At 41.2% G+C, this 16,940-nt stretch overlaps 2 protein-coding genes across 6 annotated transcripts in view; both read right to left on the bottom strand.

The window, feature by feature from the left end:
• TAF2 (TATA-box binding protein associated factor 2) overlaps nt 1-2,331 on the bottom strand; it is a 71,140-nt gene extending 68,809 nt beyond the window's left edge. For all 3 annotated transcript variants that reach the window (XM_071553930.1, XM_071553932.1, XM_071553931.1), the window contains exons 1-2: nt 1,623-2,331; nt 273-327 (exon numbers count right to left, since the gene is read on the bottom strand). In XM_071553930.1, the coding sequence (XP_071410031.1) occupies nt 273-327; nt 1,623-1,675 (108 nt within the window). In that variant the 5' untranslated portion in view covers nt 1,676-2,331. The remainder of the gene's footprint in view (nt 1-272; nt 328-1,622) is intronic.
• Nucleotides 2,332-3,144: 813 nt separating this feature from the next.
• On the bottom strand, nt 3,145-16,225 carry DSCC1 (DNA replication and sister chromatid cohesion 1). Of its 3 annotated transcripts, none has more exons than XM_071553935.1 (9): nt 16,001-16,225; nt 14,443-14,611; nt 11,575-11,709; nt 10,062-10,152; nt 8,721-8,859; nt 7,269-7,321; nt 5,932-6,089; nt 5,221-5,369; nt 3,145-4,423 (listed from the first exon to the last, which is right to left on the bottom strand). In XM_071553935.1, the coding sequence occupies exons 1-9, from the start codon at nt 16,171-16,173 to the stop codon at nt 4,315-4,317; spliced, it is 1,176 nt and encodes a 391-aa protein (XP_071410036.1). In that variant the 5' UTR covers nt 16,174-16,225; the 3' UTR covers nt 3,145-4,314. The 3 variants fall into 3 exon arrangements, with proteins under 3 accessions (XP_071410036.1, XP_071410034.1, XP_071410035.1); XM_071553933.1 differs by having other exon boundaries at nt 5,932-6,086; nt 16,001-16,211; XM_071553934.1 differs by lacking the exon at nt 16,001-16,225 and adding an exon at nt 15,182-15,353.
• Between the last annotated feature and the right edge of the window lie 715 nt (nt 16,226-16,940).

Here is a 16,940-nt window from a genome sequence, read left to right as displayed (position 1 = left end):
CTGCAACTTGCTCTGTAAAATTATTTGCAATGCAGTGGCCTTCATTTAGAAAGCTTTTTCTTACACAGATTAAAGTGTTCACAATTAGAAGGTATTTTATTTGATGCGTGTCAAGGAATGACAGACTTATGAGAGGCATCAGATTAGAAAGTATAACATACAAAGAAACTGAACAACATGATAAGCTTGTCTGTGCAGTTGTTTCCTCTCAAAGCATGAAGAAATCCCAGACGTTTAATTTCTACTTTCATATTTTATTAAAAAATACTTACTACAACAGACTTTCTCTGAAAATTTATGTTGTTGATACAAACTACCTGGTGAGTTGTACTGGAAAAAAAAATTAAAACAAGTAAGGTTTGGCACAAATATCAGCATTTAAAATAATACTTTAACCAAATTTAAAAAAGTAAGAGAGCTATACAGGATATAGGTACTTATAGATACGTATTGCATATAGAATATACTTATATAAGAAGAATTACTAGTTGTTTAAAGCTCTCACATGACCTAAACCAAATAATGAATACAAGTTGCACACAAAGTCAGGAAAGTTCTAACAAAATCAAACCTAGTATCACACCAGCATGAATATTATTAGTAATAGAGGAAGATAACAACACTGGTTTTGAATATTACTTATCTGTATGTAAAAATAAAACAGTACTAATGGCAGTGTCAAGGTCTAACACTGCAGTGATGTGCAGTATCAGAAATGACATTGAGCCATAATATTTGCAATGAGAGACCTGTGGAAAATTTACCACATGAGTTGACTCTCATATGCGATTTATGTAGGCAGGTATTATATGTTAAAAGATATAGCATGTGCTTGTACAATTACTAAGCCATAAGAATTTATTATTTGAAATACTAGTTATATATTAATCAAGACTGGTATTAAGGCAGTGAAATTCACAACTCAAGATACAACATCATAACAATTCAACTTTTATGCCATATCACACATTATATGCACATACCCATATACCCTGTGAATTAAAAAGTGACATTGCTTCAGTTGAGATAAAGTAATAAAAATTCCTCCAAGAGAATGACACCTAAAGGTGGATTCGGACATTATCTACATTTAATTGTATATAAGAATGATTCTATTTAGAAATACATTTGTGTTGCAGGTTTATATCAAATTCAAGGTGGTATGAAGAGAAAGATACAAAGATCAACTGAAATCAATCACCAACTGCTTTGCAGCTTGTTTACAATCAAAATAGTGAATGTGTAAAAGTTAAAATTTGTTTAACAAGTTGCTTGCTGCAAAGGCAAACTTTTTTAATAGAAAAGAGTTTGAGACAGCAGTAAGAATGGAACATGGTAGTATGGTCTGTAGGACTGACACTGTATGGAGAAATCACCCAGGTTTGAAGAGCACAATGTAAGTGTCTTCCAAAGGTGAGTCTGCATGGTTTACAGACTCGCTGTCTCATGAGTAAGTCCACTGACAATAGAACACACACCTGTAACACACGTTTTCTGAAAGCAAGCACACAAGCAAGAGCTACAGCTACACCCTCCTCTGGCAAATCATTTCTGATCAGCCTGTGGCCTGTTTCAATGTGCACTGGTTTCAAGCATAGCAACTTAAAAAAATGGATACTTATAATTTATACGGTCTCGGGCTCTCAAATCCTTTGTCTCCTTTCTTCCTATTCATCCTGAACGGCAGCACTAAACACACGCTGCTGACCGTCAGACTGGCATCATCATCATCATCCTCGCTCAACGGGTTCTTCGATTTTTCCCCGGGTCACGTCGTATTTGATCACTCATCTCCTCAGCGGATCCGTGACCCCCAGCAGTCAGGAATCTTCAGCTCGGGTGAGCAGCATCGTTACACCTACAACAATCAGTACAGGTACACGGACTTTCTGGAGTGCACAGGCAGCCCCTCAGTCCGCAGCGGGTACGGTACCAGTCCAGAGGCGCTTCCTCTCCGCAGGAAGTACGGAAACCGACCGGCTCAGCGGGCGGCGGAGGCGGGAGGCACGGAATCGGGACGGCCGAGCAGGCAGCGGGGTCCGCGCCCCCGGAAGGGCCGGCTGGGGCAGCGCAGAGCCGGGAGGAGCGGGGCGGGGGTCGGGCGGGCCGGGCCCGGGGCAGGGTGGGCCCCGCGGGTCTCCCTCAGCAGCGCGGCCCCTCCGCGGCCGCCGCCATCTTGCCCGTCACCTCCGACCCCGGCAGGTGAGAGGTCACGGCCCGATTCAAGGAGCTTTACCGCTTTCGGACTGGAAGTGTGTTTTGGAGTGTTGCTTTTTACACAAGGGCGGCACAGCAACGGCAGCGGCAGCCACAGGAAACGGAGGGGGAAAAAAAAAAAGAAAGAAGGAAATTCCCACCCCCCGCCCCGCGATCCTCGAGCCGCACAAGGGGCCGGGCCGTGTCCCCGTGCGCAGGCGCGCAGAGGCTGCGGTCGCGCAGGCGCACGCGCTCCCCGGCGCGGGGCCTCGGCGCGCGGGAAGCGCTGGAAGGGCGGGGAGGCGGCGGGAACGCGGGACCGGCATCCCATCTGGAATGAGAACGGACTTATTTCAGGAACACGGCCGCGATCACGGCACACAGACACACACAGAAGAGCCTCTCTCTCCACTGCCCACCTCTACCTCTACTTACATTATCAGGAGGGCACGAGATACGTTTCTTCGGCACAAAGATTTGTTCTAGTGCAAGTTAAGTTCCAATTCATCTGTTTTGCTCAAATGCCTGCCCGTCAAGGAAACCGATGGAGTTCTGATAGCGTCATTTTTGCTGAGTCTCACACATCAGAAGCACTGTGACACAGCACTTTTTCATGAAATGCTAATTGTTTCGCAAACAAAGCCCAGTGTAAATACACCCTGGGACCAGAGACTGCAAAATTGTCAATTGTGTTGTGTATGTCAACCAAGGAACCTTCTGCAATGCAGTGGAAAGAACGTCGGAGGGTCGGAGGCTTTTACACTGATCTCGGAGAGGGAACGTTCCGGTGCTACTGGAAGCCCAAAGCTGCTGGGACCAGACAGGGACCAAGGCAGTGTTGCCTGGCACAGAGACACTGCAAGTCTCACAGCTTGTCAAACATCACACCCAGCACCAGCAACGGAGCACAAGGAACTGACCTTGCATCGCTGGGCAACAATAAACAGAGCTTAGGAAGTAATTTTTATTCAGCTTTTTATCTGTAACAAAATTCCAAGTATGCACACATCCATCTTAAGAGTTACATTTGATTTACAATTTCTTCCCCGCTCACCCTACAGCTGGAATGTTGGCAGTTTCGTTTTTCATGTTTGATGCAGCAAATGCTTTTTGTATCAAATAACCTAAAACTGCTGAGTTTAAAAAATAAATCTGAATACTGTCTAACATTAAACTCTGGTTCACTGACACACAAATAATCTTTTTTAATGATTACAAGATTTCAATCTCAGGCACACCAGAACAGTATCATAAAAACATCCTGTTTCATTGGTCTACACAAAATAATATTCCAGTGTAAGTTTTCAAGGCACAATTTCTTTATGCAGTTATTTGCCATAACAAAGTTTTAAAAAAAATAATTGCACTACGAAGTTTTGTAAGTTCTCTTTAAAAAAACACAGGTAGTCTTCTGTAGAGCATTAGTTTTCCCTCAGCTACATTCTAATGACAGCTTATAAGAAGCTCATAACATAATGTCCAACTACTCTCTCTTACATTCACACTTCACTGCAATTTGGGGGGGTTTTGTAATATTTATAAGGTCATTTTGCCAAGTGTTAAAATGTCAAGAGCTTGTGCTAATGGTATTCACAGACATGACCACAAGAAGAACCACTTTTCAAAACTAAGACTAGTCTCAATCAGAAATGTTTTGTTCATGAGCTCCTGAAGGTCTATTCAAAATATCAACACAGCAACAAAATAATCAAAGAATGATCACTAACGGCCAAAAGACTAAATATTTCCTTTTCAAATCAATTCAATTGACTGAATTATTATCAAGGAGATTTTAAATACTTGTGTCAAACTTTAGCTTCTGGATAGACAAATAAACTGTATTCAGTAAGTTGCTTGTCTTCTGGCTTAAAACAGACACAAAGGAAAAAGAATTTGATGGGCAAAGGAAAGTGAACCGAACTATATAGTTCCTCAGAAGATGCAAATGCCCTCACACTCTACTTAGCTGAGTAGAAAACAGTGCTCATGCAAGAAGCTTAGCTGCTTAAACTCCAGTACACTGTAATGTTGGTTGGCAACTCCTTTCCCCAGAAGGCAACAACAAGCAATGCCCGCTGTTACTCCGTTCAGTATTCTCGGTTCCTAAAACAATACTTGTTATGAGATGGGTCTTCTGGAATTATAAACTTTAACACCATTCAGCATTGAGGAGCGAGCGTATTTTGTCAGAAGAGCACCAACAGTCTGCTTCTCTGCACACAAATCTCTAGAGAAAATAAAGCAGATGACATTGGCATTAGAGATACTCTCACACCAAATGAACCCATGAAATACTTTTAATCATAGCAATAAACTGGACTAGGTAGGATATTAGAAGAAAAATTAATTTCTCTAACTGCCACATAATGTTTTATATTAAAAGTTTAGAACTTTGTTTGACATTTAAGGAATAGGCAAAACTGCATTACTTAATTCAGAAACAAGGATTTTGGTTTTCGGGGGAATTGGTTGTTTTCTATTACTGTTCTTAAAAGAGTTTTCAATCTACCTAAACAATTAAGCTTTCAACTATTCAGTTCTATTACAGTAAATGTAGAGCCACTCAAAAAGGGTTGATGAAGTTACTTCTGGGTTATTAGGGGTATCTGCTCACATGTAGCACAGCTGAGCATTCCAGACAGTGAGGCAGTGTAAGTCTTAACCACCAAAGGAACAAACGACACAGTACAGGAAGCACTGTGGCTCTATAGTTCTTATGTGGTAGATCTGGAGATTGATTATTAACATCAGGAGGTTTAGGTTATGAGTTACATCTGCTTTATTCAAGTAACAGTGAGTTATCACCCATTTAAATCCACTAGGATCAGCTTTTTACACACATTTAAATCCAACAGATAGAGCTACAGATCCCAGAGCTGAGTATTCTATTCACACAGAATTCTTACTCATTTAAAATACAAAGTATGATATTTGAGTCAATGATACCTCAACAAAAGCCAGTTGTGCAAAAAAGGGAAGATTTTAACACTAATTATATTTTAATAAAAAGAAACATATCCTCACTGTATGTAAGGGGTAATATCCACTTCTGTCCACTTTTCCCGTATGCCAAATAAGCTGTTGAATCTTTCCTGATTGTCTTCAGGTAAGTCTTCTACCTTTAGCAGAGAGATGGTCTCTGGTCTTGAGCTTTTATCCACAAGAGCCAAACCCTGTAGATCAGCAACAGAGAGAAAATATTCAGTAAAGACAAAAGAACTTCCTTCTTTTTGACAATAGTCCATACAAGCTGCTTTTTGCACATCCAAAGCCTTCTAAAACTGCACTACCAGAGGCAAAGTGAAGAAGAATGATAAAGACACTATTTTACAGGCAGTATTTATAATTTCCTTTATGGCAAGAAAGAAGGGGGAATTCATAGAGTTCCAACATCTCTGTGCCTCCTTTGACCAAAAGGATTCCCATAGTGCTTCCTACTCTACTGTCACTACAATCTGCTCAACAACAGCTTCAGCTTCTGTTCTAGTTACATTTACCAGTAATAACTGTACAGCTGCAACTTTTCTTCAAACAGTGAAACATGCTGGAGTTACAGAAACATGAATCATCATGATTCCAGACTACTGGTGCTCGTAGAGGATATCATAAAATGTACTTTAACTAAAAGCTGACAGAAACAACACAGTCAACACCCAGTAATAGATAAAATTGATGTTTGACACAAGTCAGTTACAGCCTACTCACGAAAGAATCCATACTTCTTTATGTGTTTACCTTAAGCTGATCAAGCCTTGTTGTCATTCCTTCAGGGACACTTTGTTGCCAGACTTCTTGAAACTCTGACAGATTGAATTTAACTGCATTTTGCAAAAGCATTTGTGCGATAGCTCTGCATATTTTATCTTCATGCATTTCAAAGTAAACCTCCCCTGCTGGGAAACAAAAAATAGGTTACTTTGGGTTCTTGCTTTTTGATAGAAGAACAGACAACAGCCTTGTATTTCCATTCTATTCTACCATCTGCTATAAACCAAGTATCCTCTTTTTTTCCTTTTCCTCAGGAAGTAATCTGACTTGGTATTACTTTGGATAAATGATGCTGTCTTCTCGTTCTCAAGAACAAATTACGCAGAATAGAGAAGCACTATCCCAGCTACAGCATTAATTCATACCAATAAATGTATTTGCCCTCCATCTTTTCCCCTTTCACAGCACACTGTTTACCCTATAGCTTTCATTCCTATTTCTGATGCCTTGTATGAAAGCATTTGCTGTCTGTGGTTGAATAATTAACAAAACTTTCACTTCTTCAATCACCCTTCTGAGATGATGAAGGGAATAATGAGACTTTATTTTCTCTCACAATGATTTGACTAAAACTCTCTGAACAAATCAGGCATAAACACTTCCTTCCACTTTTTCAGTCACCTGGATTTCCGTAACTCAGACTTGCTCCTTGTGCAACTTGTGCAACCTGTTTAAATACATGAAGACAATAGTCTGTTGTCACTCCAACTACCTTCCTATGTCCTTTAAGGTTGAGTGCAACTCCTACTTCAGCCAAAGGTGAGATGAAAGCAACTGTGGGGAAGAATTCAGATTGAGATAAAGGCACTGCAGTATTTTGTCTGTGTGAGTTGGGCAATGGAAATTTAATCAATACAATCAGTGGATCTTGTGGTGCAGTTCAAAGGATGAAAGGCAGATGTCTACTTCAGGCAAGCTGAATTCATGCCACTGACTATTCACAACTGCATCATTAATTCTTAAATATCTGAGACCTCCTAGGGTATTCAAAGAGAGATGCCACCTAAATTTGACTAGTGATCTGTCTTTAGTCAAAAAACTATGGCTTGTAGACATCTAATAAATCACTTCCAGTACCTCTGTTAGTTCCCGATTTTTCCATATTAGCTTGTACAGTTTAATAGTCCTTTTTCTATGAAACTTCCTTTAACAATTGGACTGATTGTTAGCTCAGTTTGCTCCCTCCTTTTACTGGCACTGTAGCAAACAGATTTGTTTGGGCCATCCTCACAAAATCTGGATTTCCTCTTTAAGAACTATTTCTTTTATGCAAAGTTAAACTATGCAAGCTTTCCCAAACTTACCATCATCAACATATTTCCTCCCATAGCTTAAAAGAATGTGTTCTATCATCTCTCTGAAAAAAAAATCAGAAATCAAGTCTTACACTGCTCATTAGGACATTACAGAAACAGTTACTAAGGAAAAGGTGAAGGAACAGGTATAGGGGAAAAAATAAATCAAAGAGAACAGAAGATGAGACACATCTTCACAGGTGAAACGAAGAAGCTGATAAAAACTTAGAAGTAAAAAAGAACAACAGGGGACAGAAAAAACAGGTGGGAGTTAATTCAGCCTGTCAATGCCAAAGGTCTCTTCCACTTTCCAGTTATAACTAGCAAAGACTAAAATGTACACAGAAAATAAGGAAAAGAGACACTTGCAATATCACTTCTTTCCAATGAGAAAGAATTATATCAAAAATTGTGGCCAGCAGGACCAGGGCAGGGATCATCCCCCTGTACTTGGCACTGGTGAGGCCACACCTCAAATCCTGTGTCTCGCTACAAGGCCATTGAGGGCCTGGAGTGTGTCCAGAGAAGGGCAATGGAGCTGGGGAAGGGTCTGAAGCACAAGTCTGAGCACGAGAGGCTGAGGGAGCTGGGGCTGTTCAGCCTGGAAAAAAGGAGGCTCAGGGGAGACCTTTTCCTCTCTACAACTCCCTGAAAGGAGGTTGTATCCAGGTGACAGAAGAAGAGGAAATGGCCTGAGGTTGTACCAAGGGAGGTCTACATTGGATATAAGAAAAATTTCTTCATGGAAAGGGTTATCAAGCACAGGAACGGGCTGCCCAGGGATATGCTGGAGTCACCATTCCTCTCAGAATTTAAAAGATGTGTAGATGTGGCACTTATGACATGATTAAGTGGTCGATTTGGCAGTGCTGAGTTAACAGTTGACTCAATGATCTTAATGTTTTTTACCAGCATAAATGATTCTATGATGTAAGTCAAAGATGTGGCAGCTAATTATCCCTCACTGAATAGTAGGCATTTTTCTAGAACTCTGGCATAAAATTATAGCCTAACTGCAGACACTAAAGAAAGATCTCTTTTTGAGCTACAGACAAATAAATGGCAAATGCTACATATTGTAAATTTAAGACTTTATTTCTATGGCAATCTTGAATTACTTCATAACTTCCACTCTTATATTCTGAAATCAGTAATACACCAGAAAACACTTCCCCCATCTCAGATAGTATGCAACAGGTAAACTACACATTTTTGGCTAGCTATAGCTTCAGAACAGGCATTTGAAGATTACCAACAGACAGTAAAATCAGTTTACTAACCTATCTGTCTACACCAATAACACCCTTGTATTTTTTTAGAGACAAAGAAAATGTATCATTAACACTGTGGTAACTGGAATCTAGATTTGCAAGACTATAATTGTAATAAACAGTTAATAATTATTGTAATTAGTAGTAGTTAATAACAAAAGTAGGCAATTTTAAGTAAAATAATTATTACCTGGGCTCTAGAGATCCAAGTTCTTCCAGGCAGATACGTAGAGGAACCTTACTTAAAGACCAGGACTCTGAGTCTATCAGCTGAGTCACATGATTCAAGAGTTTCATTTCATAGTCAAATTCCAGAATTCTCCAATATCCTGGCAAACAGAAGACCACAAAACACTGTTAGCAGGAAAACATTAATGCTTTAATTCTATTCCCATTATGATACATTACAGGAGTTCGGATACTTAGATCAGACCTGTACAAAATACAGCAGCCACATTCTGTCTTTTCTGGGATTAAAACTGAGAAAAAGAATAATAAGAGCAAATGTAAAGGAGAATGAAATTTAATCATTCATAAATTCATGTAGATTAACTGCCACAGATACAAAGACGCTACAAATCCCATCTCAAGATGAATTAGACTTGGAAAAACTAATTAGTTCAGGCACAGAACTGCATGTAAAGAACTGGTTGCATTGGCCCTGCAAAGCGACAGCTCAGGTCCACATAAGTCCATAAAAATCCAGATGTGACAAAGCACATTGTGGTACAATGGTGCTGTGCAGGTCTCACTGGCAAGGGAAGTCATCTCTGACATCTTCACTTACATAATGGGATTGTACAGAGATGACGGAGCAGAACTATTCCCTGTGGTGCACAGTGATGGGATGTGAGGCAACAAGGGAAATCCCAGCTGGTTACTAGAATTTTTTTCCCCCTGTAAACAGCCGAACACTGGAACACCCTGACAGAGGGCATGAAACCTCCATCCTTGGAAATGCCAAGGCTCTGAGCAGTCAGGTCCAAGCTGGTGCTGTTCTAAAGCAGGAATTTGGACCTGATGACCTCCAGAGCTCAGTTCTGCCCTGTATCAGATCATGACTCAAGGACTGCTGCCACTTGGTGTGGGTTTGGGCATGAGTACGAGCTGTGCCAAGGTGAGGCACTTGCTCAAGGTTTGCCTCATAGTAGGAAGACACTGAGATTAACCCAGTCTGGGAGGAAAAAAAGATTGGGAAAAGGCTGAGATTACCTAAGGATCACCTATTTTTGCCTCTAGAACTCCAGAAAGCAGTAACCACTCATTCATGCAGAGGGCAACCAGCCAAAAATATTCATGTTATGGGTGGGATACTCTGATGCCAATGTTTGTAGCAACAAAGAAGGAATTACCCTGGGAAGAGAGACAGCAGTGGAGGACATAGAACTATGGAAGCAGATCTTAAAACTTTGAAGTAAGTTGCACCTTCAAAGACGAGGATGTGGAATAGGCCTTAAAAGGAGACAGGTACTTTGGGGACAATAGCAGGGTTATTTCCTCATAAGCAATAATATTCTTTAGAGAAGAATACCTTCAATTTTGCAGGCATCTATAGCCTGCAATTGGTGGAGTATTTCTTCTTCACTTGCTTGAATCAGACTTAACAAATCTTCTGTTGTATACTGCAACAAGGGGGAAAAAAGAAGAAAATAAAAACAGATTCTTCTTTGCTTCAGAGAGCATGCTAAATGCATTCTAGGCTATAATGAAAGAAAGATTTAAGACAGATGTTTTTTCTCCAGACTCTGAATTTTTGAAGGTTTACCACACTCTTTGAAAATTTTCTTGTAACTTACAACATTTTCTCAAAGGGTTATTTATTATAAAAACCAGTCTAACTACAGGAAAGTCTGTGTGTCAGACCTTCAGATTTATTTAGAGTTCCATCAGCAGCAAAGTAAGATTTGTCTACATGTATCAGACATACCTTGTTGTTCTCCAGCAAGCTCATGGAGGAAATACATTCTCCTTCAAAATAAATGGTGACTAGTCCTAAAGTAGGCACTAATGTTTGGGAGACACTGACATATTTTCATAACATTCATTCAGTATTATGAATAGATATTAATGCATTTGATTGTTTTGTTGCTAGCCTTTGTCAGTGCTTATAATTTCTGAAAAGTTTAAGCCCTTGTACCTCTTCCATCCCTTACTTTGCTGTATGTCCCACTATACCTAGACCAGAGTAGGTGGCAAAGGCAATTCTGGGGGGCAGAATTATGAAACTGATCAGAAATCTGACTGATAATCCTCCTGGAAGAGAGAGGCAGCATATCTTGCTGAGGGAGAAAAGTTACATCTACGTTTGCACATCAACGGCTTGCTGGTGTCAGCTTCAACCAAGCCACAGCAAAAAATACTTTGGAGCAACCATTTCTGTTTTTAAAGTCAAAAGGAAAACCAACCAAACTAACAAAACATTAGAATTTTTATCAGCCTTTTATCTCAGATCATATGCTGCACAGTCCAGATCTCTTCATTGCTTCTTAGACCCTAAACTGAATTTCCTGGAATCACAAAAGGGCAGCAAAACAGGATTTCATTCGTGTTTTCCCTTCTTGTAATGTCAGTCTTATACCAAACTTGTCATTCTCCTTAACTCATTAGTTCTCCTTGTCATCATAAATTACAGATTGGCAAGTGATTTGCACATGGGAGTTCTCTGATCTCACACATAACATGTCACACATGACAGACCCAAAGAAGGAAAGTTTGCATTATACCTTAGTAGTCATGTAACTCTCAAGGAACTTAGAAAAGGTCCTGAAGACTGTCTTCCAAGAAACTTCCCATATGAAGAGGGAAATCCTTAGTTTCTTTCTGTGTCCTTCCTTTTCCTCTTTTTACTAATAAAAAGGTTTCTTACCTGTACTCAGTTGAAGTGCTAACAATTAACAGCTTATTTAGAAGGTAAGTGTGAAAAAATTAAGTCCAAGGAGCACTGTGAATCATGTGAGGAAAGGCATTTTTCTAGTTAAAAAGGTATCTTCACTTTAATTTGCTCATTACCAATTACAAGAAAGCAATTTACTTAGCTGATTTACCTTTGAAAATGTCAAAGCCTGGTCTTTCCGACTATCAGGCCCTTCATATGGATCTTCCATTAAAAGCTTCCTCAGTTTCTTCAGTTTTGGTCGACATCTCCTTAATTCCCAATAGTTATTGGAGAAACCAGCAATCTACAAGAAAAAACAGTGACTCTTAAAAACATTTTAATATAGCATCTGGATTCAAAGCAGCCAACTGAAAATTATCAGCAGAAAGTGTCACTGAAAACAAGAATCTATTAAGAGAGTAACTACTTTAGAGACAAAACAATCATTGTAATGTTTTCAATAAAAAAAATTACCACAGGCCATTAAGAGTAAAAATCCACTGTTGATTGATAAAAATATGTTCATAGTGCCTAAGACAAAGGCAACAACTCATCTCTGCATGCAAATGATAGGAAATCATCACAGGGTATATTCCTGCACAATCCTCCTCAACACTGCTTTTTGTCTTAATACTAAATTATTTTACTGACATAAAACCTGTCCTGTATTATCCTCTACCTATTTTTCCCACTTCTTCCTATGCTTGGGACATACTTCACAGTCTTTTTATGCCTTAATGAACCATCATATCCATAGGCTCAAGTAAAGCAGACAGCGAGCAGAGAGACAGTAAGCTACACTTGCACACAGCTGACAAGACACCTCTGCTCCATACCCCAATTCAACACACAAATGAAAAGCTTGCAACGGGAAGCTCAGCTGTAACTGATTCAACAACACCAACCTACCAAAGCTTTACTTTCAGAGTAATCCTGAGGTGTTTCATGGGGTACATCTTGGACCTCCTGGAAGATTCTTTGAAGAGACAGGCTATTGGAGGCCTTTCGGCAAAGTTTCTGGTATTTACCAAATGCACAGAAATGGGAACAGAACGGCAGAGGCAGAACAGGCTCCAGCTTTGTGACTCCTGATCCAACCACTAGTCCCTTGTAAAAAAGCCTTTCATGAAAAAGCCTCTAGATAGTATTTTAAAATACCTTAAGTGCTTCACCAGAGTACTTGGGGTTTTTTAGAAGTAATCGGTTAAAAAAAAGGGCTAAAACTTTAAAATAATGTTGCATTTAAACCAACTAAAATCAAATCACCTATATATATAAGAATTCCTATAAAAATTCTAATACAAATAGATCTCTCACTTTTAACCTAACTATTCCTTGGCTGGCTTGGCAAAAAATTCAGGTAAACACTGATTTCCCAATAAACTTCCAAGCTTTATTTTCCCCTCCATGTCAAATAGCATTTACTTAAGTGTTAGGTTTATCTCCTGCCAAGTTCTTTTCTGAGCAATTTGGTAACAAGTAAGAAGATGCTTTGCATAGAAAAGAAAATAAATAACATGAGCTGGTCTCTGTGAAGTGAATAAAATGGCAGATGCTTTGGCTGCAGAGTGTCAGCCTTGCAAGTGATACAAAGAGCAGCACCAAGACTGCAGGAGAAGAGCCAGTAAAAGCCCTAAAGTACCGAGTACACACAGTATCTTTTGCAATGTTCCACGGTTTGCAGTGTCAATGCACCATCGAACATTTTTGAATTCACTTAAGAAAGCTCTTAGAAAAAAAACCCCTTTAAATAGTCCCTAGGCAAATCACATTTCTATGATGTGTGACTTCAGAGGATTAGTGAAATCATAGGGGGGGAAATATTACTTTCTCATTAATCTACTTGAGTTTGAATTAACTTTTTATATGAGCTGAACTGCTAACCTTATGGAAGAACTGATGTTCTCTTATAAAGTTCATCAAGGACAGGCAGGATTATTTCCCTCTCAACGACATCATTATATTCATTACAGCAAAAAATTAACTAATAATATTTGCCTAACTACTCTTAAAAGAATTTTATTAGCTATCCTTCAGAAGAGCAGAGAACAATAAATTCTTTGAATGGACAACTCTGAAATCATTCACTCCAACAAATGTTTTGATACGCTAGTTGAAAGAGACACCTTCGAATAACTTCTGCACTTAAAAATTATATTCAGGCATGACATGGTAAATCTGCCTTTTGGTGAAAGCACTCCTAATAATCAACCTGTAAATAGCTTATTTTAAATCTAGCTGTGAACACTGAGAATTAGATTTTCTTTGAATGCTTTTAATACCTACCACAAGTAATTACTATGCACTGAAAATAAACTGACATTTTAACTTCTTGGAAACAATAACAATCATATATTATGGATAAAGTTCAGTTGCCTGAAGAAGGGGCCTAGAGCCATTTTAGACAATCCAAGGTATAGCATGCTCCTGTGTATAAAACATATTATAAAGACATCCTTCTGAAGCTGTTCAATATACAAGGAAGCTACAGGAGAATCATCCTCCTGCAGCAGCAGCAATACCACAAGGCATTTTAAGAGGACTGCAGGGCAGTCCCGTGGCATAAAGGAGAGCACTCTGGACTCTGAATTCCACGGACCTGAGTTTGAGTCTCAGCAGGGACTGTACCCTGGCAGTTCGATGCCTCCCTGCCATCCGATCCCCTCAGATCTCGGATGCTCAGCAGGGTCAGCCCCGGTTGGTACCCGGTGCTGTGACACTCCCGAGGACTTCACTGTCACTGTCCAAGCTCGCTCGGCCGTGGCAAATGGACCTTAGGACTTAAACGGTGGGGCCAGTTCTGCACACGCTGTGCCTCACCTAAAAAATCCACTGTGCAGGCTGGAAGGGCACACCCACGTGGGGAGAGCCCTTCCCAAGTCTTCGTTTGCGAAGTCTGGCCATACAAGAGGACTGTGTTCAGGCCACTGAATCCCAGCAGTGTTTCACATATGCATCTTGGATAAAATAGAAGAAATTGCAGAGAATAAGAAAGCAGAGAACTAAAGCCAACTACTAAAAACCCAGAAAGACGTACCTGAGAATGAATAATATTACAAGATGATGAATCTGCATTCAGCTGCTCTGGAGTTTTGCAACCAGGAATAAACAGCAGCATATTTGAGGTATCTGCTATTTTCATGTCATAAGTTTTATCTTTGCTACACAACACTGCTTGTTCGTCCTTTTCACCACGGATTACTAGGCTAAGACATAAAAACAGCACAAAAATAAAGATGTATTTTTAACCCTATTTCAGGAGGAACACCTAGTAAACTGTCTGAGATTATTTTTTTTTGCATTTATATATTTGTAAAAAAGTTATAAACTGCAATTCTGGTTGGTGGCAGCAGTCATAGTACACCAAAATATAAACATGCAATTGTCAATTAATCTGACTGACTATGTTTTTTGCCTCTCATTTCAGTGTGGGAAAACAAAAAGAGAAGCATTCAGTTTTTACACAGATTGCAGTCAAACCCCTTCCTATGTCCATTAACACAACACCCATAAAGCACTGATTAATGCTTAAAACGTGAACTAGCTCACTAATCTTAGACATTAGACTATATCCAAAGTTGTTCTTTAATGAAGGCTGAAACTAGCCCATTGCGAAAAAAGAAAGCAAAGTTTTATCTATGGTGCAGTGCCCTTCAGACAATTCCCTGAGCAAAACATGTATTTTCTCGCAAGTAATTCCAAGTAGAAAAAAAATCATCTTCTACAACATTTCAGGACAAAGAGACAATGCAAAACCCCCTATTCAGCTCACTTACTGAAGTATAGATTCTTCATGAGGACGTGGTAATACCAAAGCAGGACCACAACACGGGAACATTCAGTTCCTCCCAGGCTACACTAAATTAAGTGCTAAGATTCAATTTAATTCAACTGCTCCTCTCACTTCCCTAAGGCTGCATGCTTAACACAGCTCAGCTGTGCCCCAAGGGGTCCTCAGCATGACTCAAGCCTCTAACCAATGACACTTCATCAATATTACACTAAACAGGAATGCAATTACTAACATTCCTCTCAGAGAATTACCTTCTTTAGAGGGAGTTCTCATATTGTGTAATTAAAACATTTTTCTTATGTCACTGGCATTGCAGTGAAGGAAGGAATTTAAAACAGCACCAAAACCTTATCCAGAACCTCTTCTTGGTCCAGTCTGATGTCACACAACCATCCCACCAAATGCCCATGTTAATATTGGAGGTCCTTCCCTGCCACTTGTCTGTCTCACAGCCACTCTGCCATCCATCGGACCTCCAGAGCTCCCGCAGGAAAATCTCAAAGTCATCAGGATTTCTTTAGAGACACAATGTCTTTTCTAAACTTTTCTGAAGTTTTTCAGCATCTATATTCATGTCTGTTCACTGAATACCCCGAGCTGGAAGGGCCCCACGAGAACCCAGTACCCTGCACAGCAGAGCCCCAAGAATCACACCATGTGCCCGAGAGCGTTGTCCAAATGCTTCTTGAACATCGTGCCACGATCACTTCCCTGAGGAGGCTGATCCAGCCTCTTCTGAGTTTTGGCGGGACAAAGTCCCGTCCGAGGGGTGTTCCCGCGGCCCGCCCCAGCCCGGCCGTACCTGCGCCCCGCCTCCAGCTCGGCGCAGAGCCCCGGCTCCAGCTGCAGCAGGCAGCACTGGCCGGCGGCGGCGTGGGGCCCGAAGCGGAGGCAGTGCACGGCGGGCAGCAGCTCGCCGGGGTTCAGCCGTGCCGCCCGCAGCGTCGCGTCCACCTGAGCGCGGCTTCGCTCCATGGCAGGGCCCGGCGCCTGCGCCCTCCCCGCCGCGCTGCCAGGGCCCGCCCGCGCGTGGGCGGCCGGCGGCAGCGCGCGCAGGCGGCGTTGGTTCTTTGGTTGGCGGCCGGCGGGGCGTGCGGCAGCGGTTCGGGCGGCCGCCAACGGGACCCGCTGTCCTCTGCTCCTCCGCCCGGTCTGACCCGGGACAAACCTCGCGGAGTCTGGAGCCAGGCGTAAAGCTCTCGATATGCCAGTAAAATGCAATAAAAATCTGCAGAATGCACTACATAAAATATAAACGCGGAATACAGCAAAGACCTCTGAGATCGTTGTCCAACTGCTAACACGGCACTGCCAAGTCTGCCACTAAATCATGGCCCCAGATGCCACATCTACACACCTTTTTAATACCTCCACCAATAGTGACTTCACCACTTCCCTCTGTAGCCTGTTCCAATGCTTGACCACCCTTTCTGTGAAGACCTTTTTCCCCATATCCAATCTAAACCTCTCCTGGTGCAGCCTGAGGTCATTTACTCTTGCTCTGTCATTGGTCACTTGGGAGAAGAGAGTGACCCCCACCTGGCTACAGCCTCTCCCTTCAGGGAGTGGTAGATGAGAAGGTCTCCCCTGAGCCTCCTCCAGCACAAATACCCCCAGCTCCCTCAGCCTCTGCTCATCAGACTCGTGCTCCAGATCCTTCCCCAGTTCTGCTGCCCTTCTCTGGACTCACTCCAGCCCCTCAATGTCCTTCTTGTAGTGAGGGGTCTGGAACTGGACACAGG

The sequence above is a fragment of the Pithys albifrons genome, chromosome 4 (genome assembly GCF_047495875.1).
Source record: "Pithys albifrons albifrons isolate INPA30051 chromosome 4, PitAlb_v1, whole genome shotgun sequence".
NCBI classification, from domain to species: Eukaryota; Metazoa; Chordata; class Aves; order Passeriformes; family Thamnophilidae; genus Pithys; species Pithys albifrons.
The sequence above is the reverse complement of the archived record's forward strand: the minus strand, read 5'-3'. Positions and strand labels throughout refer to the sequence as shown.

Excerpts from the sequence above, each read along its gene's own strand:
- DSCC1 (XM_071553935.1), bottom strand. The coding sequence starts at position 16,173 with ATGGAGCGAAGCCGCGCTCAGGTGGACGCGACGCTGCGGGCGGCACGG. Across the intron at positions 10,153-11,574 it reads AGGCTTTGACATTTTCAAAG|TATACAACAGAAGATTTGTT; the intron begins GTAAATCAGCTA and ends CCCTTGTTGCAG. Across the intron at positions 6,090-7,268 it reads GAGGAAATATGTTGATGATG|CAGGGGAGGTTTACTTTGAA; the intron begins GTAAGTTTGGGA and ends TTTGTTTCCCAG.